Source organism: Osmerus mordax, chromosome 2, assembly GCF_038355195.1.
Source record: "Osmerus mordax isolate fOsmMor3 chromosome 2, fOsmMor3.pri, whole genome shotgun sequence".
Taxonomy (NCBI): domain Eukaryota; kingdom Metazoa; phylum Chordata; class Actinopteri; order Osmeriformes; family Osmeridae; genus Osmerus; species Osmerus mordax.
This window is the reverse complement of record NC_090051.1, coordinates 17,209,225-17,236,895: the sequence shown is the minus strand read 5'-3', so window position 1 is coordinate 17,236,895 and position 27,671 is coordinate 17,209,225. Positions and strand designations below refer to the sequence as shown.

The window sequence follows — 27,671 nt, the reverse complement described above, 5'->3', positions numbered from 1 at the left end:
TCACAGGTCCAAACCGTGACCAAGCAGTGTTATTTCTCTTTAATTACATAATCTCTGTACATTTACAAACTTTTACATTACATTTATTATTTGTTCACCAAACTAGGTCCAGTTAAGATTTTCCTTTTTCCCCCCAGTATTTTCTTTCTTTCACTGTCCTTTTAAAACAGTTGGAGTCTTGGCAAATCAACTGCAGTAGTATTCCCCACAGGAACGTCATGATATGAGGGCTAGAAAAGATGTTCCGCAATACTGAAGAGAGCCTGGGTAATAGGTTAACCAGCGCTGTCAGAAGGGTCCAATTACTGAGGAAGGAGTCTGAGACGAAGGATACACACTGGCCTTGCTTTCATTACTCAATAATCAAACATCTCATTGTTCAGTGTGCTTCTGAGGATCCCCGCTGGGCTGAGGATTCTGGGACGTCAATCTGAGGGAGTGTCTGTGATTAAGTGTCAGGGTGTGGGGAAGGAAAAGACATATATATATATATATATATAGATTTATAGTGTATGGTAGCTGATCCAGGGTTCTCAGCAGTTGACCCCAAGGCCAGTCCAGTGGTCAGGGACCATGAGGAAATACTTGTCCATAGCCTCACAGAAGCGAGCTCGGTACAGTTCAGGAGACACCACCGTGGGCATCTTCCCTGTGGACGCAGACACGCACATCAGCCGACACGTCACACGTTTAAATACACGCATGCGTGAAAATAGGCAAGAGCCGGCGACAACACTGGGTATATCGGTTACCTTGTCCGCCAAGGATCCCAGTGGATTTGACCACCATCTCCAGTTTCTTGTCCCATGTGAAAGTGCGGATGTAATCTGAAATAATATAGGGAAGAGATTTAGCGCAGCATCCGACGCTATCAGAAAGACAAGAAAAGTGAGCTTAAAGCATAAATCCATTTGCCTGTGGGCGTGTTTATCGTCCCTCACCTATGATGCCCACCACCAGCTGGTCTGTAGCGTCATCGCGCCCTACTAGCAAAGAGTAGTCGATAATCAGGTGGCTGGACAGGAAGTAGGCGTCGCTGTGGATGGCGGCCCTCAGGATAGCCTTGCAGTGGGCCCGGATGTACAGAGGGTTGTCATGGACCAGCTTCAGAAGGTTCTCATCCAGCAGGACCACCTCACAGCTCTCCTTCCCTGAGTCGGTCTTCACGTTGCGGTTCCTGAGGGAACCTTTCAAGTCAAACACCTGGGCCATCTTGCGGCCATAGAACAGGTTCTCCATGACCAGGAGATCTAGCTTCTTCTCAGTGTTGTTCTGGGAGTTCTTGTAGCCGATCCGGTACACACCCAGGATCTTGGCTAAGGCCGTCGGACGCTGGGGGGGGGGGCAAATAGGGTGAAACGTGGTTTAACAAACCATTGCCAGGTCAAGTTCAGATTGTCTAAGCAACCACCACATTAGTTCATTAGTTCCTTTACTAAGCCACACAGCGAATTAGAGAGCGTCAACACCAGATGCTACTAAGGAGTTTACCTTCTGCTGCACGGCTCCAGTGATGTAAGTGAAGTAATGAGGAGCAAAGTCCAGGAAGGACTGGACCTCCAGCCTGGGCATCTGCTTCAGGATGAAGCGGTCGTCTGAGGACAGAGAGGCAAAGCAGGCTAGCAACGCAGGCCGGACACCACAGGGCTGGACCTTTGTAGATCTCGATCACAGAGGATGGAATGAAGATATTATAGAGATAAAGGAGTTGTGTCTTGTCGCCAAATGCTCGTATACAGTCGGGTGCGAGCGTGCAGGTACCTTCGGTTGCGTAGAAGACGGCCCCGGACTTGCCGCCCCGGGCCTGCCAGTTGATGCAGTGGGACAGCGAGCGGACAAAGTCGTCCTCCGAGCTCTCCATGATCTCGTCGCGCATCTTGTGGAACTCCTCAGCGTAGTAAATCCGACAGTAGAACTTGGCGTTGGCGTCAGAGAACTCTGGGAAACGAGAGGGGTGATCGATGCAGGACGTCACACACCCCAAGTGGCATCGGAAAGGCTGAATTATGGAGAGCTAAGGGTCGATCTATGAGGTCGTGTTTCATTGCCAACAGATCAGTCAAATACTGAAGATATGGGCACGGAAAGTGTGGAAGTGATGAAGAGATGGGGGACAGAATGAGTGAGACTCACGTAGCTCAATGTGTGGGTTCCCAGCCTGTTTCTTGTGCTTGTCTCCTCCATCAGAATCCTCTGCAATAAAAACATATATACCCTTGTTATCGCCATAACCTAATCTAGCATTTTTCCTTACAGCCATCTTAGATTAAGTCTAGAAGATGGGGGTATTCATTTGTATGACTTGACTAGTTCAGGTCAGGTCTCCCATCTACTGCCCAGGTTAGGACTTTGACCTTCGACCCTGGAGAGGGTCACTCACTGAGTGGGTCGGCCTCCAAGCTGCTGCGGCCAGTCTGGGAGGAGGTGGTCTCGTTGGGCTTGGCAGGGCTGTTCTTCACCCGGCTGTCAGAACTGCAGTGGCCACACACATTTACATTTAGTCATTTAGCAGACGCTCTTATCCAGAGCGACTTACAGTAAGTACAGGGACATTCCCCCGAGGCAAGTAGGGTGAAGTGCCTTGCCCAAGGACACAACGTCAGTTTGCATGACCGGGAATCGAACTGGCAACCTTCGGATTACTAGCCCGATTCCCTCACCGCTCAGCCACCTGACTCCCCACACAAGGAAAGAACCGGAAAGAATCCAGTCAGCATCATCACATGCAACTCTTTCTAACCCGAGAAATGTCTGTGACTTATCTATGTAACAATGTAACCAACCTAGATTTTGTTGGAGTTAAACGACATCGTGTCATGTATTAATGTAACAGTCATTTAGCAGACCCTTTTATCTAAAGCGACGTACAGTACAGTGCGGAATTTGACCCCGCAATCTCTTGATCTGCAGTCAAATGCTCTAACCACTGAGCTCTACCCTCTATGTAACTGCAGTTCAAGAGGAGGATGTTCATTACGTGATGTTCTGGGTGGTCTCCTCTCCTCCCGCTTTCCCGGTCGTCTTCGACAGCTCATCCAAAGCCGTCTTGTACTCCTTACAGCTGGAGGATTAGCAGATTAGGATTAACACAACGTTAGGCCAGTGTCCTTCCACTGTTCCCAAGAGGCAGTCAGCAGAGGACTCAGACCTGTCTTGGCTGAGGCTGTAACCGAGAGGGGAGGAGAGGTCCTCACCTGAGAGCGAAGGCGATGATGGAGCTGGGTTCTCTCTCGCACACGGCAATGGGGACCCTCTCGTGTTCGTACATCAGGTAATGCTTGTCTGGATCGCTGATCAACACACGTCACCACACAATCAGAAAAACGCCCAATGCTGTCTCGGTCTAGAAAGAGTGAGTGTGGTCCCGGACTGAAATGTTGTTCAATGGAAACTCTTTTACAAGCTTAGACTCACAAGGGGAAGGGAATGGGGTTGTAGCTGTTGCCCGGCAACAGGTTGGCAAGGATGGCCTTCATGGTAGACTTCTCCTTCACTTGACTGTCAGCGGAGCCCAACAGGTGTCCATCAAACACATCTGAGACCGGCATGGATAAAGTTAGAGCTACGTATTTGTAGTGTGTGTTATGTGTGCCGGGTCAGTTTGTGTGTGTGTGTGTGTGTGAGGATACCCTCTGGGATGCTGACAGAGTCCAGGTCAGGGAAGGAGGGTCCAGAGGTGAGTGGCTCCGAGCCTGGTTCCCCTGGTGACGGCAGCAGCGAGGAGGAGCTAGACAGTGACGGGAGGGTGTTCAGGTGACGGTCCTCTGTCAATCAAACACATAGACACGCCCATCAGCATCGCACGCACCAGCAAATGACGGAACCTGAAAGCGGGGCCAAGCCACTCACCTTTATCACCATTCTGCACCACGGGAGAGGGGTTCCGAGGAGAAGACTCCAGGGCACTCGTCTGTCAATCAAAACACAGACCGTTTAAACTCCGGGGTCGACACCACACACAAACTCCCAACAGCACGCTCTGAGAGAAGACAAAAACGTCGGTTGGATCTGGGGGAGCTGATCCCCAAACGTCAGGGTATCCAAAGGGCACAGACCTTGCTTTCCTCCGTCTGTCTGTGTCTCCCGGGGCTGGGCGGGACAGACAGCCGCTTCCTGCCCTTCTCCTGCTGGAACAGATCCTGCAGCCTGCAGGGGGAGGAGGACGGGTCAGTAGGAGTCACGGGGTGGGGACGAGCCCCGACGCGCACTGCCGTGACCACCACGAAGCAGCCGTTAGAAAGAGACAGGCTGCCGGGTGAGGGAGGTGGGTGGGGGGGTGGGGTGGATCACCTGGTGTTCCACGACTGCAGGGTCTCACACAGGCTCTGCTTCTTCAGCACCACAGACTCCAGGACGGTCTGCAGCTGCTGGGGGGAGTCCACGCCGCAGGCCTGCAGGCGGGCCTGCTGCTTCTCTATCCAGGCCCGGAGCTCCGCATCCTCCATCTGCACACACACACACACACACACAGCTCACCAACGCTGGACTGGAGTTGTAGGCCAACGTGCCAAGAGACAAAAAGGGTGTTCCGAGTGACGTTCAGAAAGGTTGACTGTTTCGAGGGGGAGCGTACATCTTTCTGGGCAAACAGGTCCTCCATCTTCTCCTCTCTTGACTTGCTGAAGGTGTCGGTCTTGAGGGAGGTGAGGCGGTCGTCTATGGCTAGGTACACCTGGCTCACTCTGCCAACGCAAGGTAGAAACAGAAAAAGGACAGGGTTTGTAGTAAGACGGAAGCCCCGACTTGATACAGTGGGGTCAATAAATCGTATTTCTGTGAACGTGAAAGGTCGCCTTACTTTTGCGTGAAGTCCTTGAGGTCCAGTTGCATGTTGGCTTTGGAGGGCCCCTGGTTCCTGATGAAGATCTTGGGAGGAGGAAGGCAGATTTCCAGCAGCCTCACAGAGATGTAGCTGAGGGGAACACAAAAACACATATTCGTTGTAAACATACGGCTCGCACATTCTCTTCCACCTCGGTCTCCTCCACGGATTGGCTCAGAGCGTGTGTGCTGTGGTCGCACTGACCTGAAGGAGGCCACCATCTGATTGTAGGAGAAGTACTGGTGGTAGTCTTTGTGGATGAAGTGGCCACAGGGCTCGGCGTTGGCCCGCCGCATGTACTGGTGGCCATAGAAACGCAGCTCCAAGTACTTGGCGAAGGACATGCACCACGAGTCATTGGACAGAGGCACCACAGGAGTCACCTACAGTTCCAGGGTTACAGGAAGAGAGGACGTGAGCAGAGACGTGGGAGACACCACAGAGAGATGTGTTCGTGCCATGCAGGCTGCGTGCCGGAGGGCCTTGTCCTCAGTTTGACCTGTTTGCAGATGCGGCACCAGGAGTAGTTGAGGATGGTGTGCTGGTAGCCAGGGACTGGAGAGTCCAGCTCCTTCAGGACAATCTGGACACAGCCGCTGCCGTGGACAAAGCGCCGGACATGGTGCACCATGGGAGTTTCACAGAACATGCTGGGGCACTGGTAGGATGGCCTGCACCACACAGGCCGACAGAAGTCGTTTGATTAAAAAAGGTATATCATTGCAATGTATAAGCAAAAGTTGTTGATGTTTGTACAAAATGGTATGGTTGAAGAGCATGCTTCACCTGAAACAGTATCTTTCCAGAAATATGCCAAGAGTGAGGTCATTCTTTCCATAGAACTCCATAGTCACGATCCTGTGTGAGGGGAACAGAACATGCTTGAGAACAGGGTTGGAACCTTCTAGAGCTGTCAGCAGGCCTGCCCGATGGGTCACCAAGGGCGGTCAGGAGGAGATAGGAGGGGTTTACCAGGGGCTGACGCAGGGGTTCGGGGCATTGTTGGACTGGGCTGAGGAGCTGCTGAACAGCACACAGAGGCGCTGGTGGTTGACCGGGTTCAGACAGTCCAGCTGAAGACAAAAGCAAACACAACAACAGCAAAGATCAACAAGCCGTCAAGGGTCAAACGGTGCTATTCAGAAGAGCACACCAGTGCACTCACAGTCTCCCCAACAGATCTCAGGTCAGGGATGATGTGGTGGGCTCCACTCGTCATCAATAGACCACACTGGTCTGAGACCAGCATTGGCTGAATGAGACGAGGGGGACAGGTAAGATGGGCTGTTTCTGAGTCACAACTCTCTCATCAACTAGTTTCCCTGAGTTCTAAAAGGCAATTCAGCATGGACCGAGTATCGAATGTGATGACATTCGCACCAGACACAGCTTCACAACAACACAATCACCCAATCCAATCACCTCAAATCTACACACAGAGAGGGGGGCATAGGAGGACCAGCACAGTACAGGACTGGGAGGGACTCCACAGCATCCACAGCATCCTGTGTTACGCTGTCTTTACCAGGAGGTCGGTATCACCTTAGAAGCCCACGTCACGTCATTCTGTCCCGCCGGCTTCTCGTCCTCGCTGTCGGCCTTGACGGGTGCCTTGATCGAGGGCTCACGAGAAGGCGGATGACTGAAGGTGGACGACACGAAGGGGTCGGCCTCGGCCCGCTGGCGGATGCGCCCTCCCTGGGCGCGGTAGTCGGCCAGCATCTTGGCCAGGTCCTGGCTGCTGCCCAGGTGCTCTGCGATGCGGGCGCTGGTGAGCCGGTGGGAGGGCCGAACCTCGACGGGCCGTGGCGGGGGGCCACCGTTGGCCACGCCCCCGAACGACGACGGGGCGGAGTCCTTGAGCAGCTGCCTCTTCCTGCGGCAGTCCAGTTCCTTGAAGTCCTTGTTGAGCAGTGGAGAGAGGTAGACCTACGGAGGGGGGGGGGAACACGTTATAAACTCCAGCGCCATGGATCAGGAATGGACTGGAAACACTTAGAGCTATTGACCGTTGCCATTGCTTGGAGTGAAGTGGAGAGAACATTGAAAAACGATTACTTTAAGTCGTATAGCCAAACCGCTTACTTGCTCGGGGAAATAGTCTCTGCTGGGGCAGCGAAGGCCGGCAGGAGTGAGGAGGAAGGGCTCCCTGAAGGTAATGAACGGAGAGATACAGAGGATGATGTCCTTCAGCTCCTGCTTGAAGGCCGCCGAGATGGACTTGAGGCGGTCGTCCGTCGAGGCCACCTGCTCGGTGACAAACAGCCCGGTGTCATCCTGCAGCGGGTCCCTGAATAGCCGGGGAACCGCCTCGGAGCACGAGCTCTCCTCCCCGGACTCCGCCCTTGAGAGTCCCGCCGAGCCCTCCGCCTCCGCCTTTCCTCCCAGCTCCTCCGGCACCGGGTCCAGGTCCAGGTCATCGATGAGGTAGGGCGGGGACACGGGAGGTAGTGGTGCCAAGGGGTTGAACAAGGGTGTGGAGTTCATTACTGCGGACCCCAGCCCCTCGGCCCCATGGGAGGACAAGGGGGACAAAGCCGGCTTCTTGTTGCCATTAGGGCTCTCGCTGTCCTTGACATGGGACTCAGAGACACACGGCAGCCTTCCAGATGGAGGCTTCTCCTCCAGCTGCCCAGGCCCGGAGGGACCTACCGTGGACACGGTATTCCCGTTGACCCCCTTTCCCTGGATCTCCGCTACAAGTGCTCCTCCTGTCCCTTTCTCTCCTCTTCCTCCCTGTCCCTCTTCGTCCTCCTCCGCAGCGGTGCTCTCCAGCAGGCAGGGGAAAGAGCTGCTCTTGCCCAGGCTCGGCGGCATGGCAAACTCGTCCATCAGGAAGGAGATCTCCAGTTGGGAGTGGTAGGCCACACACACCATCAGCACGATGATCTCCTTCACCCGGGCCAGCTCATACTCAGAAGCCCCGCGCAGCTTGATGGTACAGCCCAGCTGAGGGGGACAGCCCTCGAAAAACATCAGCGTCTTCACGTTGTCTGAATGGTGGGAGGAAGCGAACGAGGAAAAACCTGTCAAGATAAACCAAAACAAATATACATGTACATTTGTTGTGGCCGGAAAACCTGTATGAAACTACTAGCTAGACTGTCTGACTTGCCTTCGATGAACCATCACTGACTAAGGACTGAATGGTTACCTTAGATTAACTGTCACTGACAAAGGTTAATCAGGAGACATTAAGACAGGAAAGAATTGACCTAAGACAGACCCAGTATGAAGATGGAAAAGAACAAGACACAGTTTAATGTAGGACCTTTAGACTGAGAGATGCACTTTGGATAGAAGTGCTGACATTAGGAAAAGGAAGAGATAGCCAGAGGCAGGATGTTTTTCTGCATGCCCATGTTTAGGTAAAGGGAGGGCCTTTGTTTAAAGAGTATAAAAATGACTGATGCTTAAGCTTAAGACACTGTATCTATGATGAGATCAAATAAAGTACTTGCACATTGAACCAGAGAACAACCTGACTCGCGTTCCCTCCTTGAAAAGCAACCTTGCTGAAACAGCCCGCAACACATTCTATATACAGTACAGTACATTCAGGGTGGGATTCAAAAGGGGAAAATGATGTTAGGTTAGTAATCTTGCTCACCATTGGCCAGCTGGAAGGACTGCAGATAGAACTTGTGGCAGGTTCCCAGACGAGGCTTGGTCAGCAGCTGGTCCATGGACATGACCAGGTCTCCCTGGGTCATACGACTCACCCGGTCCAACACTTGCTACACACATCCACAAGAAGCAAAAGTGAGCTTCCCAGAGCCACACGAACAAACACCCAACAGTGGCTCCAGTGATTTGGAAGGTTGAAGGCGAGGTTAGGTACTGACGGGTTTGACGTTGACCACCAGCGTAATGCCGTGCTCCAGCAGCATTTCCTGGGCGATGCGAGACACCGTCTTCTCCACCAGCACCAGGTTGGGACGCACATCGGCTATACGCTGCACATAGTTCTTCAGAAACTCCCGTTCCTGGGGAAACAAACAGATGAGCGGGGAGGTCGAGCCGAGGGGATCTCCAAGGTGTCACACGTCACTTGGTGCAGTTCCATCTAGAACATGCACGTCTCAAGACGGTCCCTAGTACTGGGTGACAGACTGACCTGCAGCACTATGGGGTCAATGCAGGTGAACTTGGTCTCTTCCCGGTAGAGGTACTCTATAGAGCACTTCAACAGAAGGATCTTGGGGTTCTTGATGTAGGAGTTCATCTGCACAGACAGGGAGTAGGAGAAGCAGGGAGATCAGGCAGTGTCTTTGGGGAGGGGTGGAGGAGGGGGGCTACCACAGGAAAGGTCACTATGCCTACCTTTTTGTGGGCAATGTTCTTGGTGCATGCAAAGCCATTGACAACGGCAGAGTCAAACTTCTTCCCTCCGGGAATCTAGAATACAAAGAATTAACTGCTGAAACCGTCGCACACACGCCCAATCTGGAATGGACAGCAAAGTCGTGACCGTCACTCTGACCTTCTTGATGTGGACCAGCTGGCGGATGTCCATGTCGTCGTCACAGCTGCGTACGTCAGGCCGCACAGTCTGGACCACCTGCCTGACCACGGGCACGATGATGTCACGCCAGGAGAGGGACAGGGACTCGCTGTAGAGCAGCTGCTGCAACAGCGCCATCATGTGGCTATGGTTGGCAGAGCTGTGAAGGGAAGAGATTGTTACCGTGGCTTGCTTTTCAGGAACTACCTCTAACTACCAACACCTCGGTGCAGACCAGAGTACAACTCTGAGTACAATAAAGTTCCTTCTGGACCTATTGTCAAAGATAATTCCACAAGCAGGTCTAACCTAACTGGTTAAACAAGGTCAAAAGTGTCCTTAATTCACAGCAAATTCTCTAACAGACAAGTCGATGTAAACAGCAGGATTTCAAACACGGTGCACTCAGCACACGTCCATTGTCGAGCTGCTTGGTTTTCTCCTCACAGCAGTCTCTCCATCGCCTTCTTCTCTCCGTTCTCCTCGCGGAGCTGGTCCAGGGAGCTGTGGTGCCAGCCCAGAGGGGTGAACAGCATCTCCTTGGCCTTCTCCTCCACGCGGCGGTTGAACAGAGACTCTGAGGGGAGCACAGGCAAAGAGAGGGAGGAAGTGAGAAGGGACGACAGCTGGGTGTGTGTGCTGCTCAAACCTACCAATGACCTTTTTTTCTAGCCCTGTTGTCACCAGGCCAGCTGCAGGGGGATTGCTTCCTCTTTTGGCGTTCTGCACACGTGCGCACAGTGTAGAACAAAGAATGAGGAGCAGGAAGTTCCTACCTTTGATGAAGGCATCGCTGATTAAGATGTTCTGTCCTCCGTCCTCTGAGATCAGGTACTCTGATGCTGGCGAAAGGTGAATATGTTTGAGTTTTCTTCAGATAAAAATACCATGTTATAATCACACTACAGATCAATATGCGATCAACGATCTAAACTATTCCGAAAACTTGTTACCTCTAGTACCTCTAGCTAATCAAAGTTTGTGTAAAGCGACTAATTGTGCTGCCTCGTGACCCTCACCTTTCTGCTCAGCAGGGTGGGGGGGTACGTGGGGGTACTTGGACTGCTTCTTGATGTGGAAGTTGACGTTGTCCTGCTCCATGTTGAGGTTAATGGATGCAGCCGAGTCACTGTCCACTGCTGACTGGAAGCTACTGACTGAAGTCCTCTTACTGGGGCTGGAAGAGTCTAACAAGGGGATTTATGCAATAGAGCTCTTTTGGTCACCCCAAATCATAACTGCACTAGTTAGGCCAATAGTATCCGGACACCTGCTTGTTGAGCTTCTCATTCCCCAAATCAACAACGCCCCCATGCACAAAGGGAGGGCGATAGCATCAATAGAGGTCAATGGGTGTGTGCGGGAGAGGGGGGGCATATTAAGGCCCATGATTTTGGAATGAGAAGTCCGACCAGCTCATATACTGTAGGTGTGATGGTCAGGTGTCCACATTTTATTGGTCACGTAGTGTACATGGCATAAAGGTGATCTCCTGTTGATCTCCCTCGAGTGGCGTGGTCAGGGTAGGGGTACGTACTGTGCATCGTGTAATCACTCTCATCAGCCAGCTGCTCGGTGTCGCTGTCATCAAACTTGATGTCTTTGAACCAGGAAGGCTCGGAGTGTCCCTCGAGGGAGTTGACGCTGTCACTGTCGGGCGACGGCGTCTCAGAGAACTCTGTGTTCTGGAGAGGAGGAGAGACGACGCTGGGAATGAAGAGCCCGTTCGGAAATATCGGCGGCCCTTCCCTCTCATCTCACATGCCAGCGACTCACCTGGAGGGCGCGATAGAGGGCGTACTCGTCTCGGAACAGCTGGTCATGATGAGTGACACAGTCCAGCCACCGACCATCCACCAGAGCTTGGCCTATGGCTATAGCCTGGGCCCTGACAGAGACATATACAGGGGGTGGAGAGAGAGTTCAGAGGACAAACAAGAGATGTAATTCGCTTTAACGTCAGTTACTCGTGAGTTGTACCATGAAATACTCCCTTCAGGGTCATGAGAACATTTACCTGGTAGAAATGGTACCATTCCTCAGCAGCCAATTGACCAGCTCCTTTCCCACAATGCAGTTGGGGTATGTCCTCAGCCAGTACCTGTGGTCCTGGAACTCCATCCCGGTGTTGTTGTGACAGATCTTCTTCCACAGGTCTTTCAGCTGAGATGAGTCCTACATGATAGCAGCGCAACAGCACAAATCATTCACACATTTAGACTCAACCAGCACCAGTGAGAACATTGTGAAATGGGAAACAGAAAGAGAGATGGGTCTTAACCAGTAGGATCTTCCTCTCCTCCTCGCCGTGGTCCGCCTTGAGCCCAGGCATGGCCCGGCTGGTCTGGGGGCTTACTGAGCTGTCATAGGAGGGCACCATGGAAGAACTTGAGCGGTCCAGAGACAAGTTGGTCACACTGGCAGACCTAGACACACACACAAAAATAAGTGTGAAAGATATTTGAAATATAATCCCTGAAATACTTTTTTCTACTGGGAGCTGATATCAATGTCTCACCTTTTTCTGGCTGGTGACTTGCCCACATCCTCTTGGAGTGCATTTAGTCTGGAGTTAAGCCCACTGTTCTGAGACTCCTGGTGAATCAAACTGACACACATATATTGCAAAACATGAATGCTATTCTCAGTACACCTCAAATCAATCTAAATGTATGTGTTCACTAGGCATGGGCCGGTGTCAGATTTTGATGGTATGATAACCTTGAAAAAAATACCACGGTTTCACGGTATTGCAATCACAGCTCTAAAATATTTTTGTTAAACACAATAAATTACATTTTTAAGCAACATATTCAATTGTTTGGACAGCAGTATACATGTCAAGTTAAATAGTTCAATTATTTGTTAGTTTTTTTTAACTAAAAGAACAATACATAACTATCGTTTTAATTTAACTTATACACACACAGACGGTGGAAGACTTAGATAAAAGTATATACGTGACCCCTAGCTAAATGTAGGCCCTCATTTTGGTATTAAATAGCAGAAATGTAGTAGCAGGGCTCTCAATTTGTATCAAAAAATTTGGCGTGAGATTACCATACCATGTTTCTTATTGTCTGGTTTTTAACTATATAACTCGAGACAACTATCAACTCAGCAGAAATCTGCACTTCTCAGCGTGAGAAATGGTTGAAGTGACTCTCACAGCAAATGCGTGAGATTGGAGACCTGTAATAGCCTAATCTACGACGGTGGCCCTTTAAAAAAAAATCGGAGCCGGAGGAGGGGGGGTTATATTTTGAGATTAAAGTCACATATTTGCGAGAAAAAAGTCGGAGATTCTCTAAAATACGTCTTACAAATTGTATTTCCTTCATCCGTGGCCATCCGAATGTTTTCGGTTCCGGAAAGATTCCCATAAAGTTCCAGGAGTGCACGTCCATCGGCTATTCGATACACCTGGTGGTGACTGACTGTTGCTCGCACCAACCGGAGGGTTACTTAGTCCGTTGCGTAAAGGCCGAAATATACTACTCCGACTCAGTTACGGACAGACAGACAAACGGAGTCGAAGTAGTATATTTCGGCCTTAAAACCTAAGGTATTCCTGTACTTTCCGTCTTTGACGAGACACTTAAAAAGACAGCTCATACTGCAGCAACGGTATAACGGTAACGGAAAATTTGAGAGGTATTGAAACGTGACTTTTTCAAACCGCGCTTTACCTTGAAACCGGTAACTGACCCATGCCTAGTGTTCACCATGCAAGACAAACTCGTTTCAGAGAAGCATGCAGACATCTTCGTGGTAGAGCTAGAGTGTAAGGAAGAACTAATAGAAGAATGAACAGATCTTTGAAAGGCAAATGAAAGAATGACAGCCAGACTCACTTCTTCCTCATCCCAATAGGAGTTTTTCTATGCCAGGAGAGAGAGGAAAAGATTTTCTTAAAGAAAGGTCCACAGAGAAACAAGGAGGAGGCGAACAGTTATCAGATCAAAGATTGTCACAGGATTTGATGACAACAAATTGATTATCACAAGCACAGGCTTAGAATCCAGAACTTGTAATAGATTAGAAATTGACCTGGGAAATTCCCCAAGAGAAATTGATTAGATGGTTTTCGCTCAAGAATCAAACAGCACAGAGTGTGCTCCAGGGCCATGCACTGATCACTCATTCGTGTTGTGGTTTAGACTCCTCTATGCCAGTGTATTTTCAAAGACACTTCTTTCAAAAAGACGGACAACTGATTGGTTAGGAAAAGAATGAATGTACCAGCATCGTTTAGCATGACAATAAAATGTAAAACGTTTTTTTGATTTTTTGAACGTAAAATGATGCAGGGGTATAGAATGAAGGAGGGGCGTGGCAAGAGGCAGGGGTGTAAAATGAGGCAGAGGTGAGGGCAGGGTTAAAGGATAAGGTAAAATGAGGCAGAGGTAAGGGCAGGGTTAAAGGATAAGGTAAAATGAGGCAGAGGTAAGGGCAGGGTTAAAGGATAAGGTAAAATGAGGCAGAGGTCAGGGCAGGGTTAAAGGATAAGGTAAGCGAACATCCCTCTCTGTCTGTGTGTCTGTGTTCACCTTTGCCAGGCCAGGTCTTCCTCCAGGAAGATGTTGCGGCTGGCCTTGCGTCCCCCCACGGGCGTGCGGGGCTCGCTGGGCTCCACGCACACAGAGCAGGGCGAGTCGGACAGGGCGCTCAGGTCCTCGCCGATGCAGCCCGAGTCTGCAGAGTGGGCGTAGCTCATGGCGATCTTCCGGCAGTAGGTACAGGCACGCAGGTCTCCTACACGGGCGCGTGGTGGGGGGAGGACGGGAGGGGACCCAGATAGCACGGAGAGAGTGAGGGGAGGGGTTAGAAAGAGAGAGGGAAAAGAGTAAGGTTAGGTTTTCATGATCTGCACCTTAGAGGTCGAGTCAGATAGTTCGTGTTGGGATTAGTTCAGGGAAGCAACCAAAGAAAGCCAATGATTAATCAACCTCGGCGTTAACCATTCATGCTGAATGCAAATCCTCAGCATTATTTCTGGAACATCAAGTACACCTCAAACACAGGATAACCCTGTGGACTAGCCATTCAGTGAAAGTGGTTGCTTGGAGAAAACACTAGAACAAACAGAAGGCAACCACTGAACAACACATCACCGCTATAGTTAATTCCGTCAGCCTCACAGCATCAAAAACAACCAAACATGCTTGGTAAGTTGAGTTAAAGTTTTTCAATTCACTCAAAAGAGTGTGTGCTCATGCAGTAACACGCTATTAGCCAGCTGGTCAACTTACCACAGCCCAGGTCAAATCAAGAACCAATAACAATCCAGGCCCAAACAACACGCACGACTGCAGAAAATACAGTCTCATGTCTGTTTCACACACACACACACACACACACACACACACACACACACACACACACACACACACACACACACACACACACACACACACACACACACACACACACACACACACACACACACACACACACACACACACACACACACACACACACACCATGCTCCTGTCACCCAAAGGACTCTGTACATACTCATAGATCATCCAGCTGTATCAGCCACGGGCCTCTTCCTTGCCGTAACCTCTTTCCTTTGCTGACCCCCCCCCCATCCCCCCGCTCTCTTTTATGTGTCACGATGGTTCAATATCAGGGAGGGCGAGTCATGGTGGCCTCCCACTCGTCCATCGTGTGTCCCCCACCCCGTAGGCACTCACCCGTGTAGCCCATGAACTTGCCAGGGATCTCCTGGTTGCAGCAGCGGCTGCAGAAGATCTGGCCACACAAGCGACAGTGGTGGCGCCGGCGGAAGGTGGTGAACTTCTCGTTGCAGTCGTAACACTCCTTGCACTGGCTGTCGGGCATCCAATACTGCTTCAGGTCGCTGTCCTGAAAAGTCATGAAGCTCTTGTTGAAAACAAGAGCAGCTGTTCTTTGTCCATCTTCATGGCTTCAAGTTAATGGAATATACAATGTGTATTTGATCCCAGACTCCAAACCTGTTGCACCAAACCCAGTCTAGTTTGGAAAAGTCCAATTCTAAATGTCAAAGGTAGGATGTGACAGTGGTTTACTGTTCAGTTGTATGACATCTGTACCTGGCTCTTTCCCTCCATGATCTCTTTCAGTCTCTTCAGAGCAGTCCGCAGTTGAACAGCTGTACGAGGGTCATGAGTGCCCAGGGACGCTTCCGATTTCCTGTGGCCATCTAGGGAGCAAACACACACACACACATAACTAAGTTGAGCACAATAGGGACACAACCTAACCATTCTACAGTAAACAGTCACGTGCATACACTATATAACGGCCAAACGTCTGTAAACTCTGGTAAGGTGGTTATTAACTGTGAATGTGCAGAAAGGCAGTTAGTAATTCAAGACAAATGCAGGGAAACATAAAATGTAGTATGGTGATGTAAAATGATGGTGTTAGCTTTAATACTGTAGTGTCACTAATATGTACTTTTCAATGTCAGTTATAGCCATCACACCACTCATATCATAAGAGACCTATATCCAACAAGCAATAATGCAACATCGGCTTAGCTATTTAATAATCTTTACTTCAAACAAATACACACACCCATCACTCATGGATATTTGTTAGGCCATTTCAGTGGTTAAAATTGCACAGAAAAAGCAGAAAACGGTTATTTTTTGCATGTGTTTTAGCAAGGCACACAGTGCAGAAGACCCTCACCTGGCCAATCCACTGGAAACAGAGAAGACATAAGAAAAGGCTTTTTGAATGGATGGTACTCACACAGATCATTCATTTCTCTCCCCTTAAATGATGCATTCAAGGGTTTGTATAAGTATGAGGAACATTGTCATGGCCCTTTGTGTTTCAGAACCCTGTTCATCTCAACTACATGTTCAACTACTTGAAGGGGTATTCACACACATTCAGGACATCTTTGAAAACACCTCATAACATATTCTTGCAATACAAACTGAATTGTAGTTTTCACAGTACAACATTGAAATGTGGCATTAAAACCAAGACCTAGAGAGTGTACTGGTACTGGCAGCACACAGGTAGTTTGAACTGTGTTCACTTTAAGCTAGCACCATCTACTTCTCCTTGAAGAGATCTGATTGGGTCAAACTCACCAGTTAAAGCAGAATTAAAACAAGGAAACTGACACAAAAGAGTGGTATTTTAGAAGAACATTTTCCTGTTTTCTTAGAGAACCAATGCAGGCAAGGTTCCTCATTGCACCATCACTAACATCATGACACATTTCTAATGTGAATGTGCACAGTCACACCATGGGACGTTGTGGGGTTTTTTCTGATAAGAGATAAGAGAGATAAGAGATTCCTGATAAGGTCACGAGAAGAGAACCGTCTCTTATAACTCCATCATTCCTGATTACATGTACATGATGAGCATGAAAGAGAGACTTCCAGAATCATTATTGAAGTCTGAGGTAGATACTAAAATCACTTGGAACATATTGAATGTTTCCAACTGTTCCATCCATCCAGTTATCAATCCAGTAATGAGATATGAATGTGTGTGGATATGTGTGTGTGTGTGTGTGTGTTACCCGAGGCTGTGGAAGTGCGGCGTAGTCCATCTGGATGCTGCTTCCTGTGTGTTCCGGAACCATAGACAGAGTGGGCGGGGCTGCTGGACCAGCTCCTCCTCTCTCCCTGTGGCGACGGACTGGACACCTCTGACTTCTCTACCGATGGGGGGCGGCCCTCTTCTGTACACGCACATCAACGAGAGAAGAACCATCGGGCAAACATATCACGTATCGAGAACCCTTAGACCATTTTGTAAACACCATATCAATAATGCGGTCCACTTTCTAAACGTCTTTCGTAACCTAGCTTCCATGTTGCTGTTTTGTCTGTTCATGTTACTTTTACTCAACTGTACCAGCTCCAGAATAACATCATCATAAATATTTTAACACCCCAATGAAACTTACAGTAAAATATAACATTTATTTCTGTGAATATACTCTGTAATCTAAAAGTATCATTTTCTAAGCAGTCATGAGGGGAGCATGAGGGGTCATCTGCTGTTGCCTTGGTGATCGGTCTTCCGTAATTGGGGGTGGACTACAAACACACGTGACTCGTGTGTTTGACTCCTGGCACCTTTCCAAATGCTAACTCTCTATCACATGACTTCATGAGACATTGGCTCCACACTAATATCTGCTAAAGCATCTTCATTTGAAAAGAAGAATAATAAAAGCAACATGGCAAAACAAACCTATCCATCAATGGATTTCCACACTGTAGATAAGCAGCAAGAGAGACGTGACTAAACTCACTAAACTAACCACCTAAAGCAATTAGCCTCACAACAGTCTCTGAAATGCAAGATACCATAACCATTTGGAGTAATTTGGTGTATGTCTGTGTGTGTGTGTATGACCTTTGTTAAAGCGAAACAGGTTAACGAAGGAGCTGTAGGCCGAGCGGAGTGGTGGTTCATCCTGCTCCGGTGTCAGGGGCTTGAAGTGGGTCAGGTGGGACGGGCTGGTAGCTGACAGTGGCGGTTCTGTGCTCCAATCCAGAGTTGAGGAGGAGGAGGATTTGTCATCAGCAGCCATGTCACTGATCCTGGTTGAAAGAAGCCCAATGAGTGTGTTGCTTCATTTGAACTCTAAGACAGTGTTATAGCCTTCCTTTCAACAGATATATCGGGAGCAGGGAGTCAGGTGAAATCTGAAGGTTGCCATTTCGATTCCCGGCCGTGCAAAATGACGTTGTGTCCTTAGGCAAGGCACTTCCCCCTGCTTGCCTCGGGGGAATGTCCCTGTACTTACTGTAAGTCGCTCTGGATAAGAGCATCTGCTAAATGTAAATATCAATAAATGTATAAATAAACACTGGCCGTGCCCTAAATATATAACCATGAATATATAGGCCATCTATGTAATCACTTTTAAAAAAGTGGCTGAACACCACTTGGCACAAATACAAATTCTTACAAGCAAAATATTCTGGTTGGCCTGATTTATCTACCATCATGCTCATATGTCAGCCGCTGAGCTACTGAGTTTCTGTTACTTTCCTTAAGCCCTACCTGATCAGTAACCACCATGATCATTTTGTGAATCCAAGTTCATAATCTGTTCTTGAATAAAAATCATGCTGGAACAGCAATCCTTTTTAATGACAAATCACATATTGAAACAATAGGCTTGGTTATTATATATTCTCCAACATATCTATATTTTGTAACTGGACCCACTGGCACATAGTTCACAGGCTTACTGTTAATGGAGGCACATGATTCTACTCACCGTAACCCTGCTCAGTACTAGAGAAATGTGCAACCCAGCATCAATTGCTAAAGGGATATGCCCACACTTAACGGAAACCTCACTCATTGGTACTGAAATAATAGGAAACTGAGAAAACTGTGCTGAGTGTGCTCTTTCAGTCACTGCATTAATGTTTCCTGAACCTCACATTCTTGAATTGAAAGTTGAGTTGTTGTGAAAAAAAGAAGAAAAGCAGACAATTTTGCATGTCTTGTCATAATCAACTGTTTACAACAAAACCTGTCTTGGCACAAAACCCACAGCCGGCTTAAACATGCAGTGTCAATTCAGACAGCAAGCAAGACAGTCTAAAAGATCTATGCAAGTAGCAAGCTAAATTGTGTCTGGACAAACTTACCCTTTGACATGTATTACTGGCACTTTAGCTAGCTTCTGCTGCTCTGCATGTCACAACTCCAGTTTCTAAGCTTTTAGTTCTAATAATTCTACAGTCAGAGGTGGAGTCGCGGTAGAGGAAAATGACAACATCAGATGCAGCATCACTATTTCTGACTATCATGTGACACCGCAGGCCCTGTAACTTGTGATAGACACCCCTACAAGTACAAAATGTCTCAAACGATTTATACTTCTTTGTTAGCTAACGCTAGCTATGCCGGAAAACAAATCACTGTGTGGTCACTGTACTTGGGCCATGAACAGCTAAACATGCTAGTTAGAGCTAGCTGTCTAGCTAAAAAAAAATTGTACTTTAATGCGTGAAAGGGTACAGTAGCATTGGCTACGAGTGTTTTAGATACTTGCTAGAAGTTGATAGTAATTTATTTCTCCAACATTTTTTGAAAAGAGCAATATATTACCCGCCCTCGCTGTCAAACCAACTGTCAACAACTAGACAGCTAGTATAGTAGCTAACTCCTCACACTAGCTACAGTATATTGTAGAGTCAACAGAAGCTGATTGGCTAGTATGGCGTTAGCTTGCAAGTTAGCTAGCGAATAACAACAGCAGGCCTGTTGCAACTGAGTACATGTGAATGCACACACGTAATTGAAATGAACTTGTCAATGAAATTGATCATTCACCTGTATTATTCTCTTCTTAGTCATCACAGTATGAATCACTTTGATAAAACAGGTCCGGAGTCGGCTGTTTGCATGAAATAGCAAGCTGCATTGGTACCAAATGAAGCAGGCAGACGAAATGAGCAAAGAGCAGGTCGATCGAACTGTCTGTTGCGATCACATGATGAGCCAGCAACCATCAACTACCTAAATATCTATCATTATCGACGAGTTCAAGACATGTAGAGAAATATTGTTGAATTAAAGTAAGTTTGACAGCATAGTTGTATATTCTGATACGCACATAATCAGTTCTACCAGTTTCTGGTAATTATATAGATGTTGATTTTACAGTGTCGTTGGTTGTCTATGTATCATACCATAAATGTATGTTTTAGATTTACTGTACCTGGATTTTCTGTTGATGGTCAGCACCCATGAGCGCAAAGAAGAGTCCATACATTAACTACAGTAAATGGCGAGAAAACGTCTCAAAAGCAACCTGTCATGAGTCACCCGATTATGATAGAGCATGTGAAAGTGATGGTTATGCAAATACTAATATCCTGTTTTGACATTTCGATTGGAGTCAAAGTTTCAAGAACGCATATCTGACGGTTGTGAGTGTATGACAGGTTTTATGTTTGTGCACTTTATTGCACAAACATATAATATAATATAATACATAATTTAGGGTGATCAAAGACTGAAGATCAGGGCCGCATCCGTCAAATTACCCTTGAAACCAAACCGAATACTACCACCCATCCTGTAATCCTACATCACATATTTAAATTTAATTTGGTACGTCAAGATACAGTACACCTACGCCCAAAATCCCATGGATACTTTCTACCTCTAATAGTATTTCTCATCAGGCAAGACAGCTTGATGCACACAGGTAATTGTTTTTTTGAGATATATTATTTATGAATAATAAACAAATATATTGAATTAAACATAATTTGGAAGTAATTATTAGAACAGAAATAGACCCTTGCCCACGTTGCACGTTCGGCACAGACCGCTCTACGGTGATTGGCTATCATGTTGCTCAGGTACGCCTCCAAATTTTAACAGGAAACGGCGGGTGATTCTGTTTTTGTTTGAGTTGAAGCACGGATTTAAAACATACAATAGATGGCAAATTGATATCATCCTTTAGTACGACTGCTGTAACATTTTGCCATTATAATCAGGGTATTTTAATCCAAGCTTTATGTAGAAAGCCATAATTGTTATAACGGTAAGTAACTTGGCAGTTACTAGCTAGTTGCTAGCTAGCCTAGCAAGATGCATGTTATTGGTAGGCCAGCTAGCGACCGTAGTACTACTGTCTGCACCGACTGTACAAATATCGTTGGCTAGCTATCTAGCTACGCAATTTAGGTAAGATTAGCTACTGTAGTGTAGTTTGCTTAATTTCGAGACTATTCACTCCAGACTATAATTCACATAAACGGTTATATGGACTAGCTGTACTATATAATGTATCATATATTATTTTAAGGAGACGAAGCACTGATGATGAACATTTGATAGATTATCAAAATTACAGGTTTTCAAACATGGAGGGCATGGCGGTACCGGGAAAGAAACTGATGTCCCTTAAAACATCAAAACAGACCTCGACAGTGGCATCCAAAATCAAGAATAAGATACTCAGTAAGATAAAGTTGTTTTATGATTTGAGAATGTAGCTATATTAGTTCATGTTTATGACATGCTGCGTGCATGATGTTTCATGGGCTGTATGCTTTCATCTTCAGATACCTCCTCATTCTTCAAGGTCTCTTTGAAAACCAATAACAAAGCCCTGGCCCTTGCCTTAGTGGCTCAAAAAGAGAAGAGCAGACAAATGGAAGTGGAGAATGTGCATCTACAAAAACAAAATGAAGCTCTCTACTTTGATCTAGCAGTAAGGAGGCACAAGCACAAGAAACTGGTGGGTTACACTTACCAAGTCACACCATTTTTACATTGAGCTAAGTCAAACATTGAGCTAGTAATTGCAGCTGCTCTTTTTACAGGTCCTTATCTTGAAAGATTTACACCGCAGCACTCTGGATAACCTGGAAAAGGCACTCGACCTTTTTTCTGATTATGATGTAAGATTTTTTGTTTTGTCTAATGTTGTTTATCATTGCATTAGAAAAAGTCAGCTCATGTTGTCACTTTACATAATAATATTTAAAATAAATTTAATTTGAATTTTCTTCACTTAGGCTGTCCCTGAACCATCTAATGACCTTATTACCCCTGAGGCTGAAGATGACAATCATCAGTTTCAGAGGTACTTATAGTTGGCAATGTACCCTACAGTATTTAGGAATGAAATAGCCTTATTGAGTATAGACGTTTTTCTTTGTTTTCCCTGCAGTTGTTTAGATTTGTTGGCCTTTGAGCAAGCTGACAGAATGTGTTATAAACAGAGAATACGGTTTGCTATCTTTTACGATGCAATGTTTTATTATGTGTCTTAAGTGCTCTCCCCCTCAAATCTCTCCAGGGAAGCAGCTCATATTTCTCTCAAACCAGAGCAGTTGATTTCACCCTTAAAACAGACAAGCATAAACCATAAGCCTATTGTCAAGGAGAATGCCACATTCGTAAATCTCACTGGGACACAAAGCAAACCCACAGAGTTAAAGGTCAAAGGTAAGCTGAGTGGAGTTTTGACTCTACTTGCCATGAAGATGTCAGCTGATCCCAGAACACATATTTGTCATTGTTGGGTTGGTTACACTGTCACTGGTTGAATATTGTTTATCTTTCTGTTGGTTCTTATAGGCAAAGTATCTGAGACTGAAAGCCAGGCGGACAAGAGTTTATCAACTCAAGGAGGAATGCTGCACAAGTCCAGTAGCTTCAGGACCGAGGTAGAGAGGTGGTCACAGATCTTCTCAAACCCCGGACAAGACTCAAACCCAACCGTGTGCCTTGACAACCAAATGCCCTCAGTTGTGCGTACATCTGACAAACCACAGCCTCTTTCCATAATGGAGACATTAAGACCTGGGTATATGCCTGCTTTTATAAAGGAGACCACATTAGAACCTGCTAACATAGAAGTGAAGATCCCCCTTGACACAGAGATGGAAATGACTTTGGCTGACAGCATGGTTGAAATAGTCACTGTAGAGACCAAGCCCAAGAAAGCAAAGACAGATGGTGGCATCAAGCCCAGGAAGAAGATGAAAAAACTATTATCAAAAGATTCTGAAGAAGTAGAGAAAAAAATTGGAGTAAAAAAAAGTGATTCAGCTTGCGTAAAAGACAGTCTTGAGATGGGGACCTGTTTTAGTTCAGAGCTACCTCAGTCATGTTCTGAGACCCTGTCAACTTTTGACAACATATCAATCCGAGATGAGGAAGAACAGCAACAAGCTGTAACTAAAGTCTCAGCCCATGAGACTCAAACACTTGCTTCTCGTCGGAAAACTCACTTCACCTCCCGTATCCCTAAGCACGGTCGACTTGCTCATGATACTCAGAAAGCAACGCAGGAGAAGTCAAAACCGTTTGACCCCAGGAAAACGTTTGTAGTTTCTGTCCCAAGTAAGTCCCAAAACACTGTCTCACCATATGAAGATGATTTCTTTATGGACGGATGCTCTGAAAACAAAGACAGCGCAAAATGTGTAGACAAAGAAACAGAACATAAAGCATCAAAAGGTAAATGCCGAAAGACGTTTGAGGTGAAATCTCAGACTGACAACTGTATGAAAAAGAAAACCTTGGAAATCACAGTTTCCAATGAGGTGCTGTATCAGAGAAGCAAGAAAACACAGATCTTCCCTTTAGAAGTGGTCCATGATAAGCAGATGGTAGAGGATACGTGTGTAGATTTGGACCTACAGAGTGCCTGTGTGGACAACAATGATTCTCAGCCTGAATCCAAGGACACACATCGTTCTTCCTGTTTAAATGCCATTATTTCACACAGCACCAGACAGAAGAGCAAGAGACCTACAGACTCTGGCCAGACCAACAAAGGAAGATCAAGAGAGACATGTGTGATCTCAGTGCCTGGCGAAAACTCATTGCAAAATACTTGCTCTGATAAGCAGATGGGCACTCCTGGTACAATATATAGTTTTGCGGGTGATAAGTCTTACACAGCCAGGGATTCAAGCATAGCGGAGCATCTTCCTGTTACTGACCTAGACCTAAACCACTGTCGAGTCACTGGACGTGAAAACAAACAGCGTCCAGGTGGAGGAACACAGTCATCTTATAAACGTCCATTTAGGGCTACCGAGGAACCAGCTGAGGGTCTGGACAGCCAGCAAATGGATGTAATTCCTCCTTGTGAACCAGCTTCTGCCATTATAGTGCAAAATCCTAAGAAGGCCAGGAAAGAGAAGACTGGCAAATCTAAAATGAAGGTGTTTTTAGAGGGGATCTCGGTTAAGGAGAGGAAAAAGAAGGAAAGAAGCAGCACTCGTGGATCTTCATCCAGCCAGAATGAAGATAACAAAGGCATGGCATGTATAGAGTTAGCACTACCTCATACGGATACACTCGAATGCATGCCTGCAAGGGAAAAATCCGATATTTTACTCGTAAAATCACACAAAGAAACTATGAAGAGTGATCACATGGAGGAGTTGTCTTCAGTTAGTACCCAGAGTCTGAAGACGGAAAGGGATATGCAATGTAGCTCAAAGTCTCAAATCAACACAATGCACAAACCAAGATGCAGGGGCACGTATGTCATACCGTTCAGTAATATGGATTCCACTCCAAACGTTAACTCCAGGAGCCAAGAAGAAGAAGACGGGCTCTGTGTCAGTGAGGATGCAGTACATGAGAGCCTGATGGATCTGCTGGCGGATACACGCCCCCCGTGGGAAACTCTTGATTCTATAAGAACTGAGTATGAGCTGGACTGCCTTTACTCCAGCCCCTTAAAGATGGCCTCTCGCAGAGTTACTGTGTATGAAGAAGAGACTGCTCAAATCATTACGGAGCCATCTCCAGGTAGTATTTCTGCGCTGTTAATGTACATTTATGTTTCACTCAAGGAAAATATATAATGATTATATTATATATTTTTTTACATTTCTAGCAGGATGTGCCCTTAAGTCTGTGACCAATACTAACTGGATGGAAAATGAAAACACAGGAAGAACGAGGCGACGGGGTGCTGCTGTCAGTTACAAAGATCCTCCCATCAACTGGTGAGGACTGCTCTGCACATGCTCTAATCGCACACCTACAGAGAAAGATAATACCTGATTCGATTTTTAATTGATGTTTTCTGTCTTCTACAGCAAAATGAGGCGCGGAGATAAGTTTACAGACACAAAGTTCCTGAATTCTCCAATATTCAAAAACAAGAAGAAAAGGAAACAGAAGACAATTGAATGTGCTCCAGTTAATTAACTAATTTTTATTTTTTAACTCTCAGTTTTTATGCAGGTGTAAAATGCTAGATTTTTTTACTCTCGGTTTTATGCAGGTTTAAAATGCTTTAAAAAATATATAGCCAGTGAATACTTTTTATTGTCTGAAATATTAATAAATTGGTTGAAACCTAAAATAACAGTGTGATTTTTTTGTTGTGGACACATATGCATTAAACAAGCTCTCCTAAGAGGAATAGAAATATAATTTTTACCATTTACAGGTCATACTTAACTCACGGATAGGCTGTGTACTTCAGGCAGTGTGCTAGGTAATTTTCAGTCTAGTAAATAATTCAGTTAACATGCTCATCTGTACTTCTACCTCCAGACACATACACACAGAGCCTTAACAGGGGTTACCAGGAGCAGATTATCCTCTTTATTTGGGGAATTTGGAGTTTCATAGTCTTGCCTTTTCTTTTGCGGTGAGTAAAGATGATGTATTCATTCTATACAGAATGTTAGTGGTGTAGTTTCAATGTGTTACTAAGCAAAATTGCATAGCGACACTTCAACTATATTATTTAGAGTTGTCAGTAAATTCCAGCATTACTGTAAACTGAACCAACATTTTACTATGGCTTTACCAAACTTGAAAGCAATTTATGACATTAATTCTCAGTGTAGTCTTAACTTGAACACGGTACTGTGCTGCAATTACATAACTGGATCGCATTTCCTGGACTCGGAGTAGGGCTAGGAAGGTGTCAGGTTCAAGACAGGCCTGCACTCTGGTTTCCTTGTAAACGTATTCTGGCTATCAACAAAAGTGATCCATGATTATATATAAAAGGGCTGTTCTATCTACAGGAGGAGGACTCCTCCCTACATGTATAGCTTCTCCACCCTAAGATGGAGAAGAGGCAACTGAGAAAAGACATTGCAGCTCTTCTGTAAGCTTAATGTAATTTAAAATGATAACCAACTGCCTGTGCGGACACACACACACCTCAGAGCTACTTATATGTGTTTTTATAGGGGTGGATACATTGGCCAAAAACTCAGAGAGAAGGGCTTTGATCCCAAGGGGAAAGGATCGTCCACCATGCTAGATGACCTGGTAACAGTTTACCGCCATCCTGTTGGTTGTTTCATAACTCAAATCACCTTGTGCATTGGTGTTTGTCTGCAATAATCTTTATGTGACTGCTTCATCATTCAGGCCCATTATGACTTGGCTATAAGTGTTGCCCTTTGGTGGTTGGACAGAGAGGAGGGGACAGTTTTAATGGACAGGGACATCATGTGAGTTATTCTTTTTATTCTGTCTGGGCAGCTTTATGAATTTGATCTCCTCAAACAGAAGTTTAAAGACCTTTAGGGGACTTTTGTGGTTATCTACAGTGGAACGAGCAGCTCAGGACCTGACCCATACCCCAACCATCTGGAGAGAGAAGCCATGATCCTCTCCTCGTTTGCTGGCATGATCTTAGTAAGTGTAACCAAGTTGAATTGGTTAAACTCACTCAGTATAAACCTGCCTGCGCAGTATAAATATGCCCACCTTTGCAGCGTGGCTTGCTTTTTGCAATACTGATGACCTGACATAATTAGGCTGCTGAGTCAAAAGGCCAGTGTGGGACAGGTGGTGCGTTATAACCTCTATGATGTAATGCTGAAAGTACTTTCCCTCTGACCTTCACTCTTTCTCCACTGCTCCAGGATAGCCTGCCCGTGGGGGACATTCTAGCCATGTACAGCTGCAAACCTTCTGCCTCTTACCCCCATCAGCATTCTAAGGTAGACTGTGAGACAATGCACATGACCCCTTACACTAGTATACTGTACATACTAAATACTACTGATTTTAAACTACAGTGTTGACCATCATCTCAAGTGTATGTGTCTGTGTTGCTCTTGCTTTACAGAGCTCCATTGTTCACCCTTTCACCTTGTCCTACCATCCGTTTGCCATGTTGAGCTCCTACAAGGCCATAGATCATTCCAGAAAACACAGTAAGTTGGTTCCTGTCTGTGTTCCTACACTCTGGCAGGTGGTACTTTGTCACAGCTGTGCCTCTCTCCATCACTTTCCCTCTACCATCCTAATTTAGCCCAAAAGTTGAAGCGGTGGCTTTCTGAGAAGACTAAAGCAAGAGTTGCTACTGGGAGGAGGGCATCTGTGCCATCTTCTTCTTCCTCATCCACATCCAATTCCTTCTTCAGTGTGAGTGACAATACACCCATGGATGCTGGTTTATACAGAAGTCCATACAAAAGTGATACTACCATCTTGTCTTTCTTCATTTTCTTTATCTTACGATCAATTATCTATATCTATCTCTACAGGACAGCAGTGACTCTCTCAAAGGACAAACAGAGCATTATGATGGATCCAAAGAGTCCCTGCCTGACTGAAGACTGCAGTGCACTCTATTACTTCACCTGGGGGATGTAAATACTATTGACTTTTCATTGGTAACCACAAATAAAGTAATTATCCCCTTCCCTGCTACCAAGTTGTCCTAATTGCTTTGTGATGACCCCTAACATTCCATTTGATAAATATAATAATACATTTTCAACGCTTTAAAAACTATCGGGGTCTTCAAGGATTCATAACTATAGCTTCAAAGGAACAATTATTTCTGAATCCATGTGAATAGAAACATCAAAACATCAAATTGTTTGC

At 46.3% G+C, this 27,671-nt stretch overlaps 2 protein-coding genes across 10 annotated transcripts; one reads left to right on the top strand and one right to left on the bottom strand.

The window, feature by feature from the left end:
* Positions 1-24: 24 nt before the first annotated feature.
* pikfyve (phosphoinositide kinase, FYVE finger containing) lies at positions 25-19,701 on the bottom strand. 9 transcript variants are annotated; one of them, XM_067256239.1, is made up of 43 exons: positions 19,650-19,701; positions 17,709-17,896; positions 16,864-17,025; positions 15,407-15,516; positions 15,026-15,197; positions 13,877-14,081; positions 13,181-13,207; positions 11,845-11,934; positions 11,608-11,752; positions 11,344-11,501; positions 11,103-11,214; positions 10,864-11,011; positions 10,346-10,513; positions 10,103-10,168; positions 9,774-9,903; positions 9,306-9,486; positions 9,146-9,220; positions 8,940-9,047; positions 8,668-8,808; positions 8,433-8,559; positions 6,908-7,848; positions 6,365-6,751; positions 5,988-6,074; positions 5,795-5,895; positions 5,609-5,680; positions 5,322-5,493; positions 5,027-5,205; positions 4,799-4,912; positions 4,574-4,682; positions 4,291-4,445; positions 4,056-4,146; positions 3,850-3,910; positions 3,630-3,764; positions 3,415-3,535; positions 3,195-3,290; positions 2,978-3,061; positions 2,381-2,472; positions 2,134-2,193; positions 1,762-1,938; positions 1,492-1,595; positions 942-1,332; positions 753-827; positions 25-649 (listed from the first exon to the last, which is right to left on the bottom strand). In XM_067256239.1, exons 2-43 carry the CDS (start codon positions 17,884-17,886, stop codon positions 534-536), a joined length of 6,423 nt encoding a protein of 2,140 aa, XP_067112340.1. In that variant the 5' UTR covers positions 17,887-17,896; positions 19,650-19,701; the 3' UTR covers positions 25-533. The 9 variants fall into 9 exon arrangements, with proteins under 9 accessions (XP_067112340.1, XP_067112353.1, XP_067112358.1 ...); XM_067256252.1 differs by having other exon boundaries at positions 6,908-7,815; XM_067256257.1 differs by lacking the exon at positions 5,988-6,074.
* Positions 19,702-22,636: 2,935 nt separating this feature from the next.
* LOC136964928 (uncharacterized protein C2orf80-like) lies at positions 22,637-27,397 on the top strand. The gene is made up of 12 exons (XM_067258903.1): positions 22,637-24,611; positions 24,700-24,811; positions 24,905-25,007; positions 25,368-25,464; positions 25,850-25,932; positions 26,018-26,099; positions 26,202-26,284; positions 26,384-26,471; positions 26,702-26,779; positions 26,908-26,995; positions 27,094-27,206; positions 27,329-27,397. The coding sequence occupies exons 5-12, from the start codon at positions 25,892-25,894 to the stop codon at positions 27,395-27,397; spliced, it is 642 nt and encodes a 213-aa protein (XP_067115004.1). The 5' UTR covers positions 22,637-24,611; positions 24,700-24,811; positions 24,905-25,007; positions 25,368-25,464; positions 25,850-25,891.
* The last annotated feature ends 274 nt before the right edge of the window (positions 27,398-27,671 follow it).